Here is a 17,864-nt window from a genome sequence, read left to right as displayed (position 1 = left end):
TGATAGATCACAACTTTTTAAAAATTTGTTCATGGGATGTGGGTATTGGTGGATGGGCTAGCATTTATTGCCCATGCCGGAGGGCCAGTTATGAGTCAACCACATTGCTGTGGGTCTGGAGTCACATATAGGCCAGACCAGTAAGGATTCCAGACTTCCTTCCTGAAAGGACATTAGTGAACCAGATGGTTTTTTTCCGACAATTGACAACGGTTTCATGGTTATCATTAGACTTTTAATACCAGATTGTTATTGAATTTAAATTTCACCATCTGCCATTGTGGGATTTGAACCCAGATCATTACTCTGGGTCTCTGGATTACTAGTCCAGTGAGAATATCACTGCGCCACTTGCAAATAAAGAATGTACTTTGAAGAAGTGCCGTTACACTTTAACCAAAAAGAAACTAAATCTTATCAGGATTGGAAAGTAAAATAAGTATTTTAGTGTATTCCTAGATTGCCTAAAAGCTGACTCATCTGGTAGTTAAAGAGACCAGACATAATTAAAAAGATTAAACAGCTATTTATCTCATTGTTGCTTGTGGGAAATAGCTGTGCAAAAGATAACTGCCATGTTTGTCTACATTACAACAAATGCACTTCAAAGTAATTCACTGTTTGAGAGGCATACTAACAGCATATAAAACCAATTACACCATAAATAAAGCAAAAATCTTTTGCAAAACTCGTTACTGACATAGGAAACCAGGAATTGCTGGATGTAAAAAAGGCACAGTTCTGGTCCAGTTCACCTTCTGCATCCTGGTCATTGCATTATACAACAATAATGCAAGAACAATGCAGTTGTTGATTAATCAGGGCAATTGATTAGCTGACAACAGACCCAGATAGGAGGTTAAGAACGCTACACCTCCAACAGCCCCCAGAGTGGTGGAAAGCTTTGAGAACTATTGAACCGAAGTCATCAGTTGCTTCCAATCATGCTTCTGTATTTTTAAATATTCTCAGAAAGGTTTCCCCATGGCCCGCTGCAAATATGCCCTTTTCAACAACGTCCAGCTCTCTTCTGAAGTTACTATCGGGTCTGCAACCTTTCAGCCAATGTGCATACCAGATCAAAACCTGCTGCATTGTGCATGTGCTATTTATAGTTAACTCTTGACGACAATACGCATTTCTAAAGAGACTTAATATACAACACTTTACATTCAGAACAAAAGAATCTCTCAATTTGTTTTTGACAAGTTTAATAATTTACTTTGGATATATATTTCTATCAGTATAATGAGTATAATGTTACCACTTGACTGGCACACAGCCTTTAATTTGGGTGCTCTCCAGGTAGCCATCATAAAGTTCCCTGAGATGCATTAAAAGTTCTTCAACATTAGCACCAGTTAGTGCAGATACTGGGATTATTACAGACTGCTTTAATTTTTCACGAAGCAGGACAAGGTTGGTCTTGGACTCTGGAAGGTCTATTTTGTTCGCGACGACACAAAATGGTCTCTTTGATAATCCTTTCTCATACTGCTCCAATTCATATTTTAAATCTTCCAGCTGCTGCCAGGGCTCCGGTGTCGACAGATCAAGAACAAACAGCAGAAAGCCACAACGTTCAATGTGTCTCAGGAAGGAAATTCCTAGGCCCTTGTTTCTGTGAGCTCCTCGGATGATTCCAGGGATGTCTGCAACTAGAGAAAGAAATGCACCTTTCAAATGTACAGTACATCCTCTTCAAACTAGCTTGCAATATAAAAATTGCTTATAGCAATTTTGGTCCATTCTGTGTTTTTTAAAATGCAATAGCTAATGGCATTGAAGTACTAATTTTAAAAATCAATGCATCTTTTGTTGGTGGCACTGCTTGTTCCAAACGCTAAAATGCATACACAAATACTAAGGCTACTTTAATATGAAGGTTTGTAAGTTGGAACTCCAGTGCATTGTCCACTTTCTTCACTTCACTTTTGGCAGCCATGCCTTCACCTTTCTTGACCCTCAACCTCTTTACTGCTCTGCTTCTCTACACTACTTAAAACCTATTTCTTTAACCAAGTGTTTTAGTCGCCTTGCCTCATCGAATATTTCCTTCTTTGGCTCAGGGTCAGGTTCTGCCCAATTACACTCCTGTGGAGTGCTTTTCACCAAGGAATCTCTTGCTAAAACTATTTGCAATTCAACGGAAAAGGAATAATGCACACAGCAGCACAGTGGTTTGCACTACTGCCTCACAACGCCAGGGACCTGGGTTTGATTCCCGGCTTGGGTCTGTGTGTGTGTGTGTGTGTGTGTGTGTGTGTATATGCGCGCGCGCGTGTGGAGTCTGTACGTTCTCCCTGTGTCTGCGTGGGTTTCCTCCGGATGCTCCGGCTTCCTCCCACAGTCTAAAGGATGTGCTGGTTAGGTGGATTGGCCATGCTGAATTGCCCCTTAGTGTCAGGGAGATTAGCAGGGCAAATACATGGAGTTACGGGGATAGGGGCTGGGTGGGATTGTTGTCAGGGCGGGCTCGATGGACCGAATGGCCCCTTTCTTTAGGGATTCTATGATAACAGAATCGGTGTCAGCTGTGGCATCTTACTAAATTCTGCCTCAGTGTACCTGAATAGGCATAAGACTGTGGCGACAAGGGGATTATCACAGTAACTTCATTGCAGTGTTAATGTCAGCCTACTTGTGATACTAATAAACGTTAATGGAGGAGAATTGACTAGATTGCTATTCAATATTGTGGAAGAACTGAGTACAAGGAAAGATGGCCCACATTGCAGGTGTAAAAGTCATCATTAGTATTTTGACTGGAGTAGTCCGGATGCTATGGATGGAATGGAAACCAAACTGGAGCACTCTTTTTCAAATCAAGAAAACAATTTAGCTACCAGTGACTCATCCAAAATACATTCATGAGGTTCAAGGACTAGTTTCTGATGATCCTTGAGTCTTTTGATTAAGCTGCACGCTGTCAAAACGGACCAGAGCAAAATTTGCTCAGGGGTTCCTCAAACAGTGCAAGAGCGAAGGCCAGGAAAGGATCCTGGTAAACAGAACCAGCGGAAAGCGGGCCCCATCTTCCGACTGAACTGATATTCAAAACTGAACAAAATTCAAACAGTTGTAATAATAAAAGCAAAATACAGCAGGTGCTGGAAATCTGAAATAAAAAGAGGAAGTGCTGGATAAAACTCAAGTCGTCTGGCAACATCTGTGGAGACAGAAATAATGTTAACGTTTCGAGTCTGTATGACTTCTTCAGAACTAAAAGGGGGAACGATTGGGAAGGATTTTATATTAAGATTAGGTAGAGCATAAAGGTAAGGTAGCAGAACACGTTGAGTCTTTAACATTTACAACACTCGTTTTCACTTGTGCCCATGACACCTTTGTCAAATCTCTCCTATCTCCCGCCTATCCCTGACCTATTTTATTCCACCCTCTCGTAAAAGGTATAAAATCCAAAACATATCTCCCACTCTTTAATTCTGAAGAGTCGTAGGGACTTGAAACTATGGCCAGAATTCTCTGACAATTCACGCCAGTGGGTTTCTCTGGCAGGTAACCCTCCCCGCAGGCTGCCCAGCGCATGGGGTATCCTCAATGGGAAATCCCACTGACAGCAGCAGGACCAGAGGATCCCACCACCAAAGAACAGTAGCCATCCTCCACTGCAGAGAAACATGCGGTTGGGAGGCTGGAGAATCTCACCCACTTACTCTGTTTTTCTCTCTCTCTCTGTCTCCACAGACGCTGCCAGAATGGCTAAGTATTTCCAGCATTTTCTGATTTAATTCTTTGCTGTAACTCGCTTGTGAAGGCTCACGCATGAAAATCGGTCATCTAGGCAAGTGACAAAAACTGCTGTCAGTGAAACAGACCCCACCAAGGGGTCCAACACTTAAGAACGCACCAGAGCAGATCTGATGAAAACAATAACGGAATCCAAAATCCAAAGCCTGGATTAGAAGCACAACATTCCAAGCACGCTAACAGCCAGCAGACTTAATTGTGAGAGGAGGAGAAAGAGCACTACATTTTTAAGCCATTATAAAATTTCAAACAGAAAATAAGGCATCTTCAAATTAAGCCACGGCGTACCTGCAATCTGCTCAAAGTCTTGATAGTGTATCACACCAACATGAGGATTCAATGTAGTAAATGGGTAATCAGCTACTGCTGGCCGGGCATTTGAGATCGCTCGCAGAAGAGAAGATTTTCCAGCATTGGGAAAGCCAACCTTGTCACAAAAGGAAGTAATGCTCAGTTTTCTTGTCAAACAATGTTGGTCCAAAATAAATGTGTTTCAGTCAAAGTTGAGAAAAGAAGGGTGTAAAAGAAAGGTAAAAGCCATTCACAGATATTAACTTCCAATGGCTTCAATAACTATTGAGAAAATTAGATCCCCCCCACCATAACCCCACGTTTCCCCCATCACCATCACAATTCGCCACTCCTCCCGAAAGTCTTTGCTGAAGTGATGCAAAGAAAATGTAGCAACCTTGGTTAAAAAAAACTGCTTCACTTCCACTTTCTATTACATTAAATTTAGGATCAGGAACAAACTTTTCTCATTATCCACTGGGTAATGACACTGTGAGACACATTGGTAAGTCAAAGATTATAAAGGTCTCATGTTCAGTTGCTGGTTTACCCTTGTAACAGACCCGATCATTCTGAACAAGATCAGAAGAATCTTTACATTACATCCCTTTCGAGGGAATTTTCAACATGCCTGTATTGAGAGACAATTTTTGGAAGAGAGAATACAAACTGGATACAGTTGATATAAACTGCAGACAGAGGACAATTGATCTATCGGCCTCTTCTTGCAAAGCCCCTCAGTGGACTGTGAGACAACACATCCAAAGATTGCAATATATTAACATAAGCAAACCTGCCATTGAAGTTGGAGGCACTATTGTTATTCCTAATATGGTCTGATTTGGGACTATCAGGTCAGAATTGACTGTCTGATTAGTTGTTAAATGTCAAGGTGGTATGCAAGTGCCACAGAGTCTGTACTAGATATTCCTTGTTTCAAGTTATTTGATTAGCAAATCTCATATCCCACATAAACCTATTATACTACCTTTATTGCCCAATATGGTTTAATTTTTTTTTAAACTCCATTCTTAAAGTTGCAAAGCCAATGCCCATAGAGGGCCAGACAAGCCCTTAATCAATCTCCTTACTTGCTCCAAAAATCAATCCAAATTGAATCCAATTCATGGTCCCCACAACAGACACACACAAGATCCAAGCTGACAAGGAAAGACCTTGCATCTGATCTTAGGCTTCATCTGACACTTGATCTTTGCCAAAAGGCCGAGAAACTATTCTTTCTAATCACTCCAATGTCCCTGGTTGTGTGCACTCAGTGTGACTGACTGCTGAGCACTCTAATGAGATGTGGACAATTACAAACCAATAAACATGTTTATTTTGAGAGAAGCGTGTGAATAGTTAGATTACTATTTGCATAGCAAATTTTGCCCATTAACCATCATACCTGCTTATTGCAGACCAAGCACATTAAAGTTAATGTTTATCTATTTATGTAAATAGGCTTACATTAACACTGCAATTAAGTTACTGTGAAAATCCCCTAGTCGCCACACTCCGGCACCTGAGGGAGAATTTAGCATGGCCGGTGCACAGAACCAGCATGTTTTTGGGACTGTGGGAAGAAACTGGAGGACCCAAAGGAAACCTATGCAGACATGGGGAGAACGTGCAAACTCTGCAATGACACTAGCCAGGAATCAAACCTGGGTTCCTGGTGCTGTGAGGCAGGACTGCTAACCACTGTGTCGCCCCTAGTACTTCAGAATTGGGTCTCTGACAGTCTATACGGAAAGCAAGATCTTTCCGCCTCACTAATCTACTGCGACTCTCTTTATACCACAGAAAGGAAGGATGTCCAAAGCTTGATATCGCTGCTCCACCCACAGCTGTTGGGTGTTGTAGTATTGGCTGGTTGAAATGCCAATCAAAACTAAGTGCAACTCAGCCAGATCTCGTTCCGTTAGTGCTGGTGCCATGACAACCACTTCATCTGATTAGAGTACTGCTGTACTCTACTGGTTTTACAGGCAGTGAGTGATCCCTATTACTTCAAACAGATACATCAAGAGTATACACAATTCTGTTAACCACTTTATCTCAACCAATACCACTTTTAAAGCAAAACTGATCACCTTTGTCCTTTATTGCATTGCTGTATGTGGAAACTTAAATTGCCTGCTATGTTATTTTATATCAATGGTTGTACTTCATTAGTTATAGTGTGCATTAGGAGGTCCTGAAGTGTGTTATATAAATCCAAGTTGTTTCATTACACAGTTCACTGTGGAATGAAGTAATAAGCTAAGTCATTATAAGTTACTGGGCTGATCTCACAATGCTTCTCACTTCAAATCTGCCTATCAAAAATGCACTTAGCGTAGAAATAAAAATGACAAATAATACTGAGGGCTTTTTCAAAGCTATGATAAAGGGGACAGGAAAGATCATCTGTAGGCTGCTCATGTTCACTTCCATGTAGTCAACCAAAGCCTCAGGGCAGGATTTCATCCTCTCTTCTTAACTAGCAATGATGATGCTAAAAGAAAACTTGAAAGAGGCTTTTTGTTTTAAAAAAACTTCCATTTCTCTGCAATGCAAATGACATTTTTGTCACTGTTCAATGTAAAATCTCTTAAAATGCACCAGTGATAAAGTTATTCAAGTTATCAGTATCAGATACAAATTCATAGGCAAATCGTGTAGAATGCAAGTCGTAATCCCTTTCAGGCATCATTAGAAGAATGTTGGATAACAATGCAGGGTGAAAGTAGTTTTATATTAAACATTAGGCCTTTTTAACTCGTTGGGCAAAAGTTTGTACTAACTTTGCTGTAAGTGGTAAATAATTCGAATGAGGATCCAATCTCATGCCAAATCTACATACTTGGCGTACAAAACAGTTGTAGAAAGCATGGCTTTATGTAGCTAAGAGGTATTTTGAGCTGTAGTATTGCAATACGTTCTTGAAAAGTGTCAACACTAAATCTTTACATACCATCCCAGCATGAGCCATAGTCCTGAGCTCCAGCTGCAAGACCCGCTGCTGGCCGGGCTCTCCTGGAGTGGCGGTCGTCGGTGCCCGATTCTCATTAGTCAGAAAGAAACGATTGCCCTTGCCGCCAAGTCCTCCATACGCCGCTACATATTCCTCTCCATGTGATGACAGATCAGCGACTATCATCCCATCTTCTTTGACCACCGTACCCAGCGGCACCTAAGAGCATTATGACATTTAATTTAGCCAATAGAACACCAAAAATACAAGATGATGAGGAAATTTGTCTACCCACCATTACGTAAGTGTGAGCTGCATTTCTCCCGTAACAATTTTTACTTCCTCCAGAATCTCCATTATTGCCACGATAAACGGACACAATGGCTGACAGCGATTTTATTTGTCGAGCAACTGAAAAAAAGTCAATATTACTCGAAACTAAAAAAAATAGAAAAGTTACCAAACACACACAAAAAACAACTCACCTGGAGGAGCTGAAATTTCATTCCTTATCAATTCAGGAAAACATTTGCTTTAGTTTACAGCTATCACAGTTATTTTTACCATCGCTATCAATAACATTTCACAGCAGTGAGAATAAAGCCCTACAGTGGGATGCACACCTCATAAAGACAAGTGCTGTGCAGCCTTTTGATCTGCATGACTAAAGCAACACTTATAGGACGACAGACTGTAAAGCTTCGTTGCTGTGACAACCATTATTATTCCACAAATGAAAGAAACTAACATCACTTCTTTCCACCATCATTTCATTCTGGAAAAAACACTGCCATTTTATTTGTTTTGAATTGCCCAAAAATAGCTTGTGATGATAACATATAAAAGAAACCCCTAAAAATCCAGATCACTACTGTTACAGTGTACTGAGATTTAGAATCAGAGAATCATACAGCACAGAAGATGCCCTTCGGTCCATCAAGTCTGCCCCCAACATATTAGAAACACCTGAACTCCCACCTAATCCTATGTGCCATCATTTGGCCCATTGCTCTGAATGTTATGACATGCCAAGTGCTCTTCCAGGTACTTTTTAAAGGATGTGAGGCAACCTGCCTCCAACACCCTCCCAGGCAACACATCTGGGTAAAAAGGTTTTTCCTCACATTCCCCCTAAACCTCCTGCCCCTCACCTTGAACCTATGTCCCCTCATGACTGACCCTTCCACTAAGGAGAACAGCTGCTCCTTATCCTCTTTGTCCATGTGTCTCATAATCTTGTACATCACTATCAGGTCGCCCCTCAGTCTTCTCTGCTCCAATGAAAACAACCCAAGACTAAGTCCCAACCTCTCTTCATAAGTTAAATGTTCCATCCCAGACAGCATTAGTAAATCTCCTCTACACCCTCTTCAGTGCAATCACATTCTTCCTATAATGTGGTGACCAGAACTGCACATAGTACTCCAACTGTGGCCTCACCAAAGTTCTATACAACTCCAACATGACTTCCCTGCTTTTGTAATCTACCAGTGAATCTTTTTAACCTATATACTTCGATTTCTAACTTTTTGCCATGAAATTTTACATATGCAAATTGAATTTTTTCCCCCGTATGTAACTAAACAGATTTTTCACCAATCTACATTCACCTGCTTTTAGAAAATGGCCAACCTTCATGGAACTATAGTCCTATTTGCCCTCTTGAGCCAGAATTACACAGGGAAAACTAAGCATTATTTTCTATTGTGGTAACGTGGACATAAAGGACCATCGTCTGCATGGAAGAGCAGAGATGCTCTCCCAGTATCCTGGTCAATATTTATTCATCACCAACATTGAATAAAATTGTTTATCATAAGTTGCCACTCAGAAATCTCAAGCCTTGACGAACACAATTCATGCCAATATCAACGTCTATTCTCCTGACGTTCTCCTACTGCAGTCTTAATTAGTGTATGTCATCAATTTGGTCTCTCCCATAGTTTAATACAACAAAAAATTATCATTGCTCCTGTTGAGTGTATCAGGTCATTAACCTCATTACTGTTTCTGAAAAGTTTAACATTTCTATATTTGGGGAGGCAGTGGTACTGTCACTGGACTAGTAGACTCAGGGTATTGCTCTGGGGATCCGAGTTCAAATCTCAACATGGCAGATGGTGAAATTTAAATTGAATAAAAATCTGGAATCAAAAGTCTAATGATGACCAAGAAACTGTCGATTGTTGTAAAAACTCATCTGATTCACTAATGCCCTTTAGGGAAGGAAGTCTGCTGCCCTTACCTGGTCTGGCCCTCCATGTGACTCCAGGCCCATAGCAATGTGGTTGACTCTCAAATGCTCTCTGAAACAGCCTAGCAAATCACTCAGTTCAAGGGCAATTAGGGATGGATAATAAAAATGCTGGCCCAGCCAGCAACACCCACAACCTAGGAATAGATTATTAAAAGTATAACATAACAATGCCTGCACTGCAAAAACTTCAGCAGCTGTGATATGCTTTGGAATTTTCAGAAATCATGAAAGGCAATATAAAAGTTCATGTTCTTTATTTTCTTTACGACATGAATTAAATCTTATAAATATATCCATCATACAAATCCTTCCTTTTGTAATCTTAAAATAACTGCAGTCTTTGTGCAAAATTACTGTGACGTACATGCCATATAATGGCAATTTTGACATAATTGTTATTTGGTCAACAGAAACTATGATAAACAACTCAAAACAGATAAAGCAAAACGAACAGCAATCTGCCCTATACATTCATAAAGATGTTTTATTTTCTTTCAAATCTTTTTTCTTTACCAAAAGTTACAAAAATGTTCAAAAGCAGCAGGACATTTCTTAAAATATTACTGTCCAATGGGACTGCAAAGAATCAATTATTTGATGCATGCAAGTGCAGCAGGCAGTAAAGAAGGCAAATGACGTGTTGGCCTTCATAGCAAGAGGAGTCGAGTGCAGCAGCAAGAATGTCTTCCTTCGATTTTACAGGACCTTGGTGAGACCAAACCTGGGATATCATGTGCAATTTTGGTCTTGCTATACAGCTGCAAAGATTTACCAGATTGATTCCTGAGATGGGGGGGGCAGACATGTGGGGAGAGATTGAGTGGGTTAGGATTACATTCGTTCGGAAACGTGAGGCAGAAATCTATAAAATTCTAACAGGACTAGACAGGGTAGATGCAGAAAGAATGTTCCTAGTAGTAGCGATGTCAAGAACCAGGGGTCATAGTCTAAGGATAAAGGCCATTTTAGCTCTGAGATGAGAAGAAATTTCTTCACCCAAAGACTAGTAAACCTGTGGAATTCGCTACCACAGAAAGTAGTTGAGGGCAGCACATTGGCACAATGTACACACAACTTCTTGCAAGGTTCGATTCCACGTTAGCACTGCTGCCTCACAGCGCAGATCGATTCCCGGCTCGGGACACTGTCTGCATGGGGTTTGCACATTCTATTGTGTCTGCGTGGGTTTCCCCCGGATGTTACGGTTTCTTTCCACAGTCCAAAGATGTGTGGGTTAGATTGATTGGTGATACTAAATTGACCTTAGCGTCAGGGGGACTAGCTAGGGTAAGTATATGAGGTTACGGAGATAGGGCCTAGGTGGGATTGTGGTTGGTGCAAACTCAATGGGCTGAGTGGCCTCCTTCTGCACTGTAGGATTCTATGATTCTATGAGGTCAAAACATTGTATGCTTTCAAGAAGGAGTTTGATATAGTTCTGAGGGTGAATAGGATCAAAGGATATGGGGAGGGGGAAGGCTACTGAGTTGGATGATCAGTCATGATCATAATGAGTAGGCTTGAAGGGGCTGAATGGCCTACTCCTGCTCCAACTTTATATGTTTCTATGTTCTTAAAAAGACACACCAGCTTTCGAAAGTTTCCAAACAACTGTAAGTTTATCCAAAGTTAATCCTGGATTGAGCAAGAATGATTAAATTTATGTCACGGTAACAGGTGGTTCAATTAATCCCTGCACCTCCACAGCAGTTAAGTTTAAGAGTATTTATCAGTGTCACAAATAGGCTTACATTAACACTGCAACAAAGTTACTGTGAAAATCCCCTAGTCGCCACACTCCAGCACCTGTTCGGGTACGCTGAGGGAGAATTTAGCGTGACCAATGCACCTAACCAGCAAGTTTTTCTGACTATGGGAAGAAACCAGAACACCCGGAGGAAACCCATGCAGACACGGTGAGAACAAGCAGACTCCGCACAGACAGTGACCCAAGCTTGAATCGAACTTTGCAAGGAGTTGTCTGTACATTAGGCTCACATTTGATTGCGATGGCCTCCAGCGTCAAACAGCCCACTGATATTCATGACTATGGCATATTATTGAATAATGCTGGCTCCAAAAGAGCAGCCAACACCCTCAGAACTGTATCAGACAAAAGGAGCACCTACCTTTGAAAATAACATGTCCTCCATCCCCTCCATTTCCACCATCAGGTCCTCCAAATTCTTTGCGAGGCTCACTATGGAAAGTGCAGGTTCCATCACCACCTCTCCCTCCAAACACAGTGACTTTACGTTGATCCACGAAGTACCGGGTCTAAATAACAAGAAGCTTAATGGCTACAAATAATTTCACAATTCCAATTTTTTTTAAACCTTCTTAAAGAGTAAAGAAAACTTAACAGTAAGGATAAAGTCCCTCTCAATAAATAATAAAAATTGTCTTTCTTTTAGTGGCTGAACTTCCTGTATTTACATTTACTGGATTGTAGGCACTCATTTTGGTGGATAATTTCATTCTGTGCTCATAGATACCTTAATCATTGCCCCAAATTATGCAGTAATTACAATGGTGAGGTTACCAGCACTCACTTTTATTAAGTAGTAAACTGTATAGCAATCTCCGGCATCTGCAAATGCAAAGTTTAAGGCTGAAATCAGGAAACTTGATGACCAAGTTGCCCTGCCATTCCTGCATTGCACTAGTACCTTTCCAAGAGATTTGCGCCAGAATTCTACCAACCCAATCGCCACAGAAATCTTAGTGTCATCAACTTGGGTACAAACAACACCAGGCACTGTAGTCGACTTGGCTACAATTAACACTGAGAGTACTCAAACTTCCAAGATTTATTACTCATGCACAGGGAGAACACACAAGCACTGCAATGTACTGCTAAGTGTTCTGTCAATTCATACAGATAATTAGCAGTGATAGGTAATTACAGCAAATGAGAAACGAGCAACTCTCTAACCCTTCATTTGCAAACATATTATACCAATCATGGCATAGCTTTTTGTACTTTCTTATCCAATAGAAAACTGTCTCCTTCATTAGCATAATATATCATTATATCTTGCTTTTTGGTATTTGTCATGGTAATTTGTCTTTGTTTTATCCTACGGCCAAGGCTGGGAATACTGTTTATGAAACTCACGCAAGGTTAAAAATAAAGTTTATTTATTTGTCACAAGTAAGGCTTACGTTAGCATTGCAATGAAGTTACTGTGAAATTCTCCTCGTCGCCACAGTCTGGCGCATTTCAGAATATGGGAGGAAACCAGAGCACCCAGAGGGAATCCACGCAGACACAGGGAGAGCATGCAAACTCCACACAGACAGTGAATCAAGCCAGGAATCGAATCTGGGTCCCTGGAGCTGTGAAGCAGCAGTGCTAACCACTGCGCTATCGTGCTGCTGGTTAGATTAGTCACTTTCCTGAATACACAACCGCTGACCTCAGCGAGGTCTTGTCTAATAATAAGCTTTTTCCATTCTTGCTGACAGTGTTGCCTGCCATAGCTGTTGTAACTTAACTTTCACAGTAGTGGGCGGGGGCCAAACTATGCAAAGACCCACTGACCTTGGGTGAAATTTTCTAGACTTGGGGTGAACACAGCTGGAAAATCCCATCCCTGGTGTTCAAATGGATGAAAGGGCATGAAGTTGCAGGACTTTGATCATCAGATGTTCCCATTAGGTATTCCCCAAACACTTCAGAAAAACGTCAGGGCTTTTCTATTCAAATGATAAATCTTAATTACCATCAAACAACCTCTTTGGCATGGAAAATTTCGTATGCAGAGTCTCATTCCTTCAAATTTTTATATCTGGAATTTTTTTTTAAAAAAAAACTTCTCTCATTTCTTGCTCCTAATCCCATATCTTTCCCTTGCTTTATTTTACAATCTTTACATGATTTGATGTTTACTATTTGAATAAAGTTTCTGATGCGGTTCAGTAAAGATTCTTCAATTTGACTGGTTAATGAGAGACAGGCCCCAGATCCCCTGTCCAGGGTACCATGCTGTTTGATTCGCTATTAGATTTAGAAAAAATATTCCCGATGGTGGGGGAGTCCAGAACTAGGGGCCATAGTTTGAGGAAAAGGGGTAAACCTTTTAGGACTGAGTTGGAAAGAAATTTCTTCATCCAGTGAGTAGTAAAACTGTGGAATTCACTACCACAGAAAGTAATTAAGACCAAAACATTATGTGATTCGATACTGCTCTTGGGGCTAATGAGATCAAAGGAGGAAGGGGGAACCAGGATATTGATTTTAATGATCTGCCATGATCAAAATGAATGGTGGAGCAGGAACAAAGGGCCAAATGGCCTACTCCTGCTTCTGTTTTCAATGTTTCTATATGTAACCGCAAACCCCAATGCAGAAGTCTATTTGGAGTCTGTGAATAAGTAAAATTATAATGAAGGGCTCCCATCATTCATTCTCTGCTGACCATGGACCATTATAAGGCTAATTTAATTTCTTTCCCCATGATGTAAATGGATAGCTATTAAATTTACCAAGATATTTGATTATTTTAAGAATGAAGGCTGATTGATATTACCAGTTTCTTTTCAGAAAGCTCCTTCTTCTTCCGGACTCCTCGGGCCTTGGCATATTTTAAATAACTTGTGGTGAAATTTCGTACTGAAGTCTTGCTGGCATAAGAGAACACCAATAGGTTACATGCCACGTGTTGGCAAACACTTTCCACAGAAGCCTGCAGTGGAATCCGCTTTCCCAGTGACAAGATCTGACGTACAAACATGGTAGGCTGGCAAAGAGGAATTTTTTAAAAAAGATCAATTACAACTTCATCATGTAACTCTGACATTGCAAAACATCACAAGGTACTTTTGCAGGAGTGTTATCAAACAAAATTTGACATCAAGGTAGATAACAAAATATTAGGCCAAAAAACAAAAGCTTGGTCAAAGAGGTAGACCTTTAGGAGCATCTTAAAAAGGCTGAGGTGGAAGGGTACAAGGAGGGAATTCTAGGGCTTTGGGCCTTAGTAGCTAAAAATTGAGTGAAGGGAAGTAGTGATGTCCAGGAGGCCAGAATTAAAGAACATAGAAGTTCAAGATGATTGCAGGGCTGGAGGTGACAAGAGACACGGAGAGGTGAGCTCATGGAGGGATTTAAATATATCAATCACTTAACAAATGTGATGCAACATTTTAGGAATTGTCACTATAAAAATACCAGATATCAAAATGTAAAGGTCAGTTCCATCACTGCTTATGGGCATCCCTACCAGACAAGGCTGCTCTCACCTCATCCCAGTTCTGCACATCCTATGACAAAACAGGTGATCAAAAATGTGTAAGGCATAGTGTAGCAAAAAGATGGATGAGCTTGATGGGCTAATTGGATGGTTTCCATTTCCATTTTTGTGTGTCAAACAATAGCTTCCCAGATAAGATGATGAATGGGATGGATAGGATAGGATAGAATAGAGGTGGAGAGGTTCTTCCCGCTCACAAAGGACAGTAGGACTAGGGGGCACAGCCTCAAGATAAAGGGGGGGCGGTTTAGAACGGAGTTCAGGGGGAACTTCTTCACTCAGAGGGTGGTGAATCTCTGGAATTCTCTGCCCGTTGAAGTGGTGGAGGCTGCCTTGCTAAATATTTTTAAGACGTGGGTTGATGGGTTTTTGATAAGCGAGGGGATTAAGGGTTATGGGGAGAGGGCGGGAATGTGGAACTGAGACACAACAGATCAGCCATGATCTTACTGAATGGCGGGGCAGGCTCGAAGGGCTGGATGGCCTACTCCCGCTCCTATTTCTTATGTTCTTAAGTTTTTGAATATTGGCAACACAGTGGTTAGCGATGCTGCTGCACAGCACCAGGGACCAGGTTCAATTCCAGCCTAGGATGACTGTGTGTGGAGTTTGCACATTCCCCCCTTGTCTGCATGGGTTTCCTCTGGGTGCTCCAGTTTACTCCCACAATCCAAGAGATGTGGTGGTTAGGTGGACTGGCTATGTCAAATTACCCCTTAGTTTCCCAGGATGTGTGGGTTAGGGGGATTAGCAGGGTAAATACGTGGAGTTACAGGGATAGGGATTGGCTGTGATGCTTTGTTGAAGAGTTGGTGCAAACCCAATGGTCTGAATAGCCTCCTTCGGCACTGTATGATTCAACAAGTTCACACATTTGCTGCTACAAGACCCAGCACAAGAAAACTTTAAAGTTCAATAATACCGGGGAAACAAGTCTTTTCCTTTCCCATTTCAATTTCTTCCAGTTACAAGCACTCAGTAGTTGTGTTAAGTGCAGGAAGAAGTTCGAGACAGAGTCAGCATGTTCTCCTGTGTCTGCAAGGGTTTCCGAATAGTCTGAAAAATTGGTTAGGTGCAATGGCCATGCTAAATTCTTTCTCAATGCACCCAGATGCTGGAGTGTGGCACTAGGGGATTTTCACAATAAGTTAATTGCAGTGGTAATGTAAGTCTACTTGTGACACTAATAAATAAACTTAAACCCACAGGTTTTTCCACTTTCAGCCTACAAGGCACATGTTTAAGTTTACTTTTTAGTGTCACAGGTGGGCTTGCATTAACACTGTTCTCCCCCACAGGGTAGAAGATTGTTTCCTCCTTCGTAAAAATAAGCTATTAAGAACCGTAAAATTCATATTTTAAACGGACTTTGAACTTTCCTAATGCTTGGACACCAGCAGTGAGTATTTGGGGGGAATCAGGCCATTCACCCTCCAGCAGGACACGCAGCACACAGGCCCCACAGCCGGGCAGGGGCTGTAACGCGAGTCCGGGGATTCAGCTGCGGCCTGCGCTTCTCGAGCAGTGAACTGCGACCCGGAGGGGGAGGAAGGGATGGTCCCCGGAAAGCCGGAGCAGGGAGCCAGAAAGCGGCAAGAGCGGCCCAATCCGCCCACCTCACAATACTCACCATCGGCGTCCACACAGGAGGCGGGGCACAGTGTGACCACGCCCCGGACTGAGGGGGGGGCGGGGGCGCAGCGTGACCACGCCCCGGACTCCGTGAGGGGGCAGGGCGCTGTGTGACCACGCCTCGGACCGTGTGAGGGGGCGGGACATCTGATGACTCCACCCACAAATGGGGATGTGGCCTCTGCAGGCCGCGCCCCCCTCTGGTCAAGGAGAAGAAGTGGGGCATCTATTTGATCACATTGAGGGATGGCTATAACCCAGATACAGCTCATAGAACCTCCACAGTACCATTCGACCCATCGAGTCTCTACCGACTCCCCGACAGATCTTCTTTATCCAGGACCTATCCCGATAACCACATATTTATAGAAATCAAAGAAACCTTACAGTGCGGAAAGACGCCATTTGGCCCATCGAGTTTGCACCTAACACAATCCCACCCAGGCCCTATCCCCCACCTCCCTACATATTTACCTGCTAATCCCTCTAACCTACACATCTCGGGATACTGAGGGGCAATTTAGCATGGCCAATGCACCTAACCCTCAAGTTTTTAGACTGTGGGAGGAAACCAGAACACCCAGAGGCAACCCACATAGACACGGGGAGAATGTGCAAACTCCAGACACAGTAACCCATCCCCACCAAACTGAGAATCGAATACAGGTCCCTGGAGCTGTAAAGCAGCAGTGCTAACCACTGTGTTACCATGCCGCCCGGTTACCCTGTTTTTATCCTGTTAATTCCCCAAACCTACACATCTTGGGACACTAAGAAAGCCCACCAATGCCTCTACATTCTCAGGAGGCTAAGGAAATTTGGCAGGTCTGCCACAACTCTCACCAACTTTTACAGATGCACATTAGAAAACAGTCTTTCTGGATGTATCATAGCTTGATATGGCTCCTGCTCTGTCCAGGATCACAAGAAACTACAAAGAATTGCAAACATAGCCCAGTCAATCACGCAAACTAGTCTTCCATCCATTGACTCCCTCTACATTTCCCGCTGCCTCAGAAAAGCAGCCAGCATAATCAAGGACCCCAACCACCCTGGACATACGCTCTTCCACCTTCTTCCATTGGGAAAAGGATACAAAAGTCTGAGGTCATGTACCAACTGACTCAAGAACAGCTTCTTCCCTGCTGCCATCTGACTTTCGAATGGACCTACCTTATATTAAGTTGATGTTTCTCTACTCTCTAGCTATGACTGTATACATACACTGTGACTGTGCACTACTGTGAAACAAAAGCAGAAAATGCTGGAAAAACTCAGCAAGTCTGGCAGCATCTGTGAAGAGAAAAACATTGGCTTTATTCTCACTCCACAGATACTGTCAGATCTGCTGAGTTTTTCCAACATTTTCAGTTTTTGCTGTACATTTTTGGACTGAGGGAGGAAACCAGAACACCCAGAGGAAACCCACAAAGACACGAGGATCATGTGCAAACTCCACAAAGTCGAAGGTTGGAATTGAATCCAGGTCCCTGGCACTGTGAGGCAGCAGTACTAACCACGATGCTGATATGCCACCCTTGCTCAAGTAGAGCGTTGTATACTCGCCTACAGTGGAGAGCAAAATAGCCCCTGGGCTGGTGGGTTGACATGTAATGAATGCTGTAAATATTAACTGCATTTGTAAATGTAAGAGTAACATATAGCATTGTAAGAAACAGATTTGGCATTGCTCCTCATG

General features: G+C 42.2%; 1 protein-coding gene across 1 annotated transcript; it reads right to left on the bottom strand.

The window, feature by feature from the left end:
- mtg2 (mitochondrial ribosome-associated GTPase 2) lies at nt 1-16,194 on the bottom strand. Its single transcript, XM_080204400.1, has 7 exons — nt 16,164-16,194; nt 13,811-14,020; nt 11,408-11,555; nt 7,317-7,432; nt 7,022-7,240; nt 4,060-4,198; nt 1-1,658 (listed from the first exon to the last, which is right to left on the bottom strand). Exons 1-7 carry the CDS (start codon nt 16,164-16,166, stop codon nt 1,261-1,263), a joined length of 1,233 nt encoding a protein of 410 aa, XP_080060526.1. The 5' UTR covers nt 16,167-16,194; the 3' UTR covers nt 1-1,260.
- Between the last annotated feature and the right edge of the window lie 1,670 nt (nt 16,195-17,864).

Source organism: Carcharhinus amblyrhynchos, chromosome 16 (genome assembly GCF_965287045.1).
Source record: "Carcharhinus amblyrhynchos chromosome 16, sCarAmb.v2.hapA, whole genome shotgun sequence".
Taxonomy (NCBI): Eukaryota; Metazoa; Chordata; class Chondrichthyes; order Carcharhiniformes; family Carcharhinidae; genus Carcharhinus; species Carcharhinus amblyrhynchos.
Note: the sequence above shows the minus strand (reverse complement) of the source record. Positions and strands in the feature narration are given on the sequence as shown.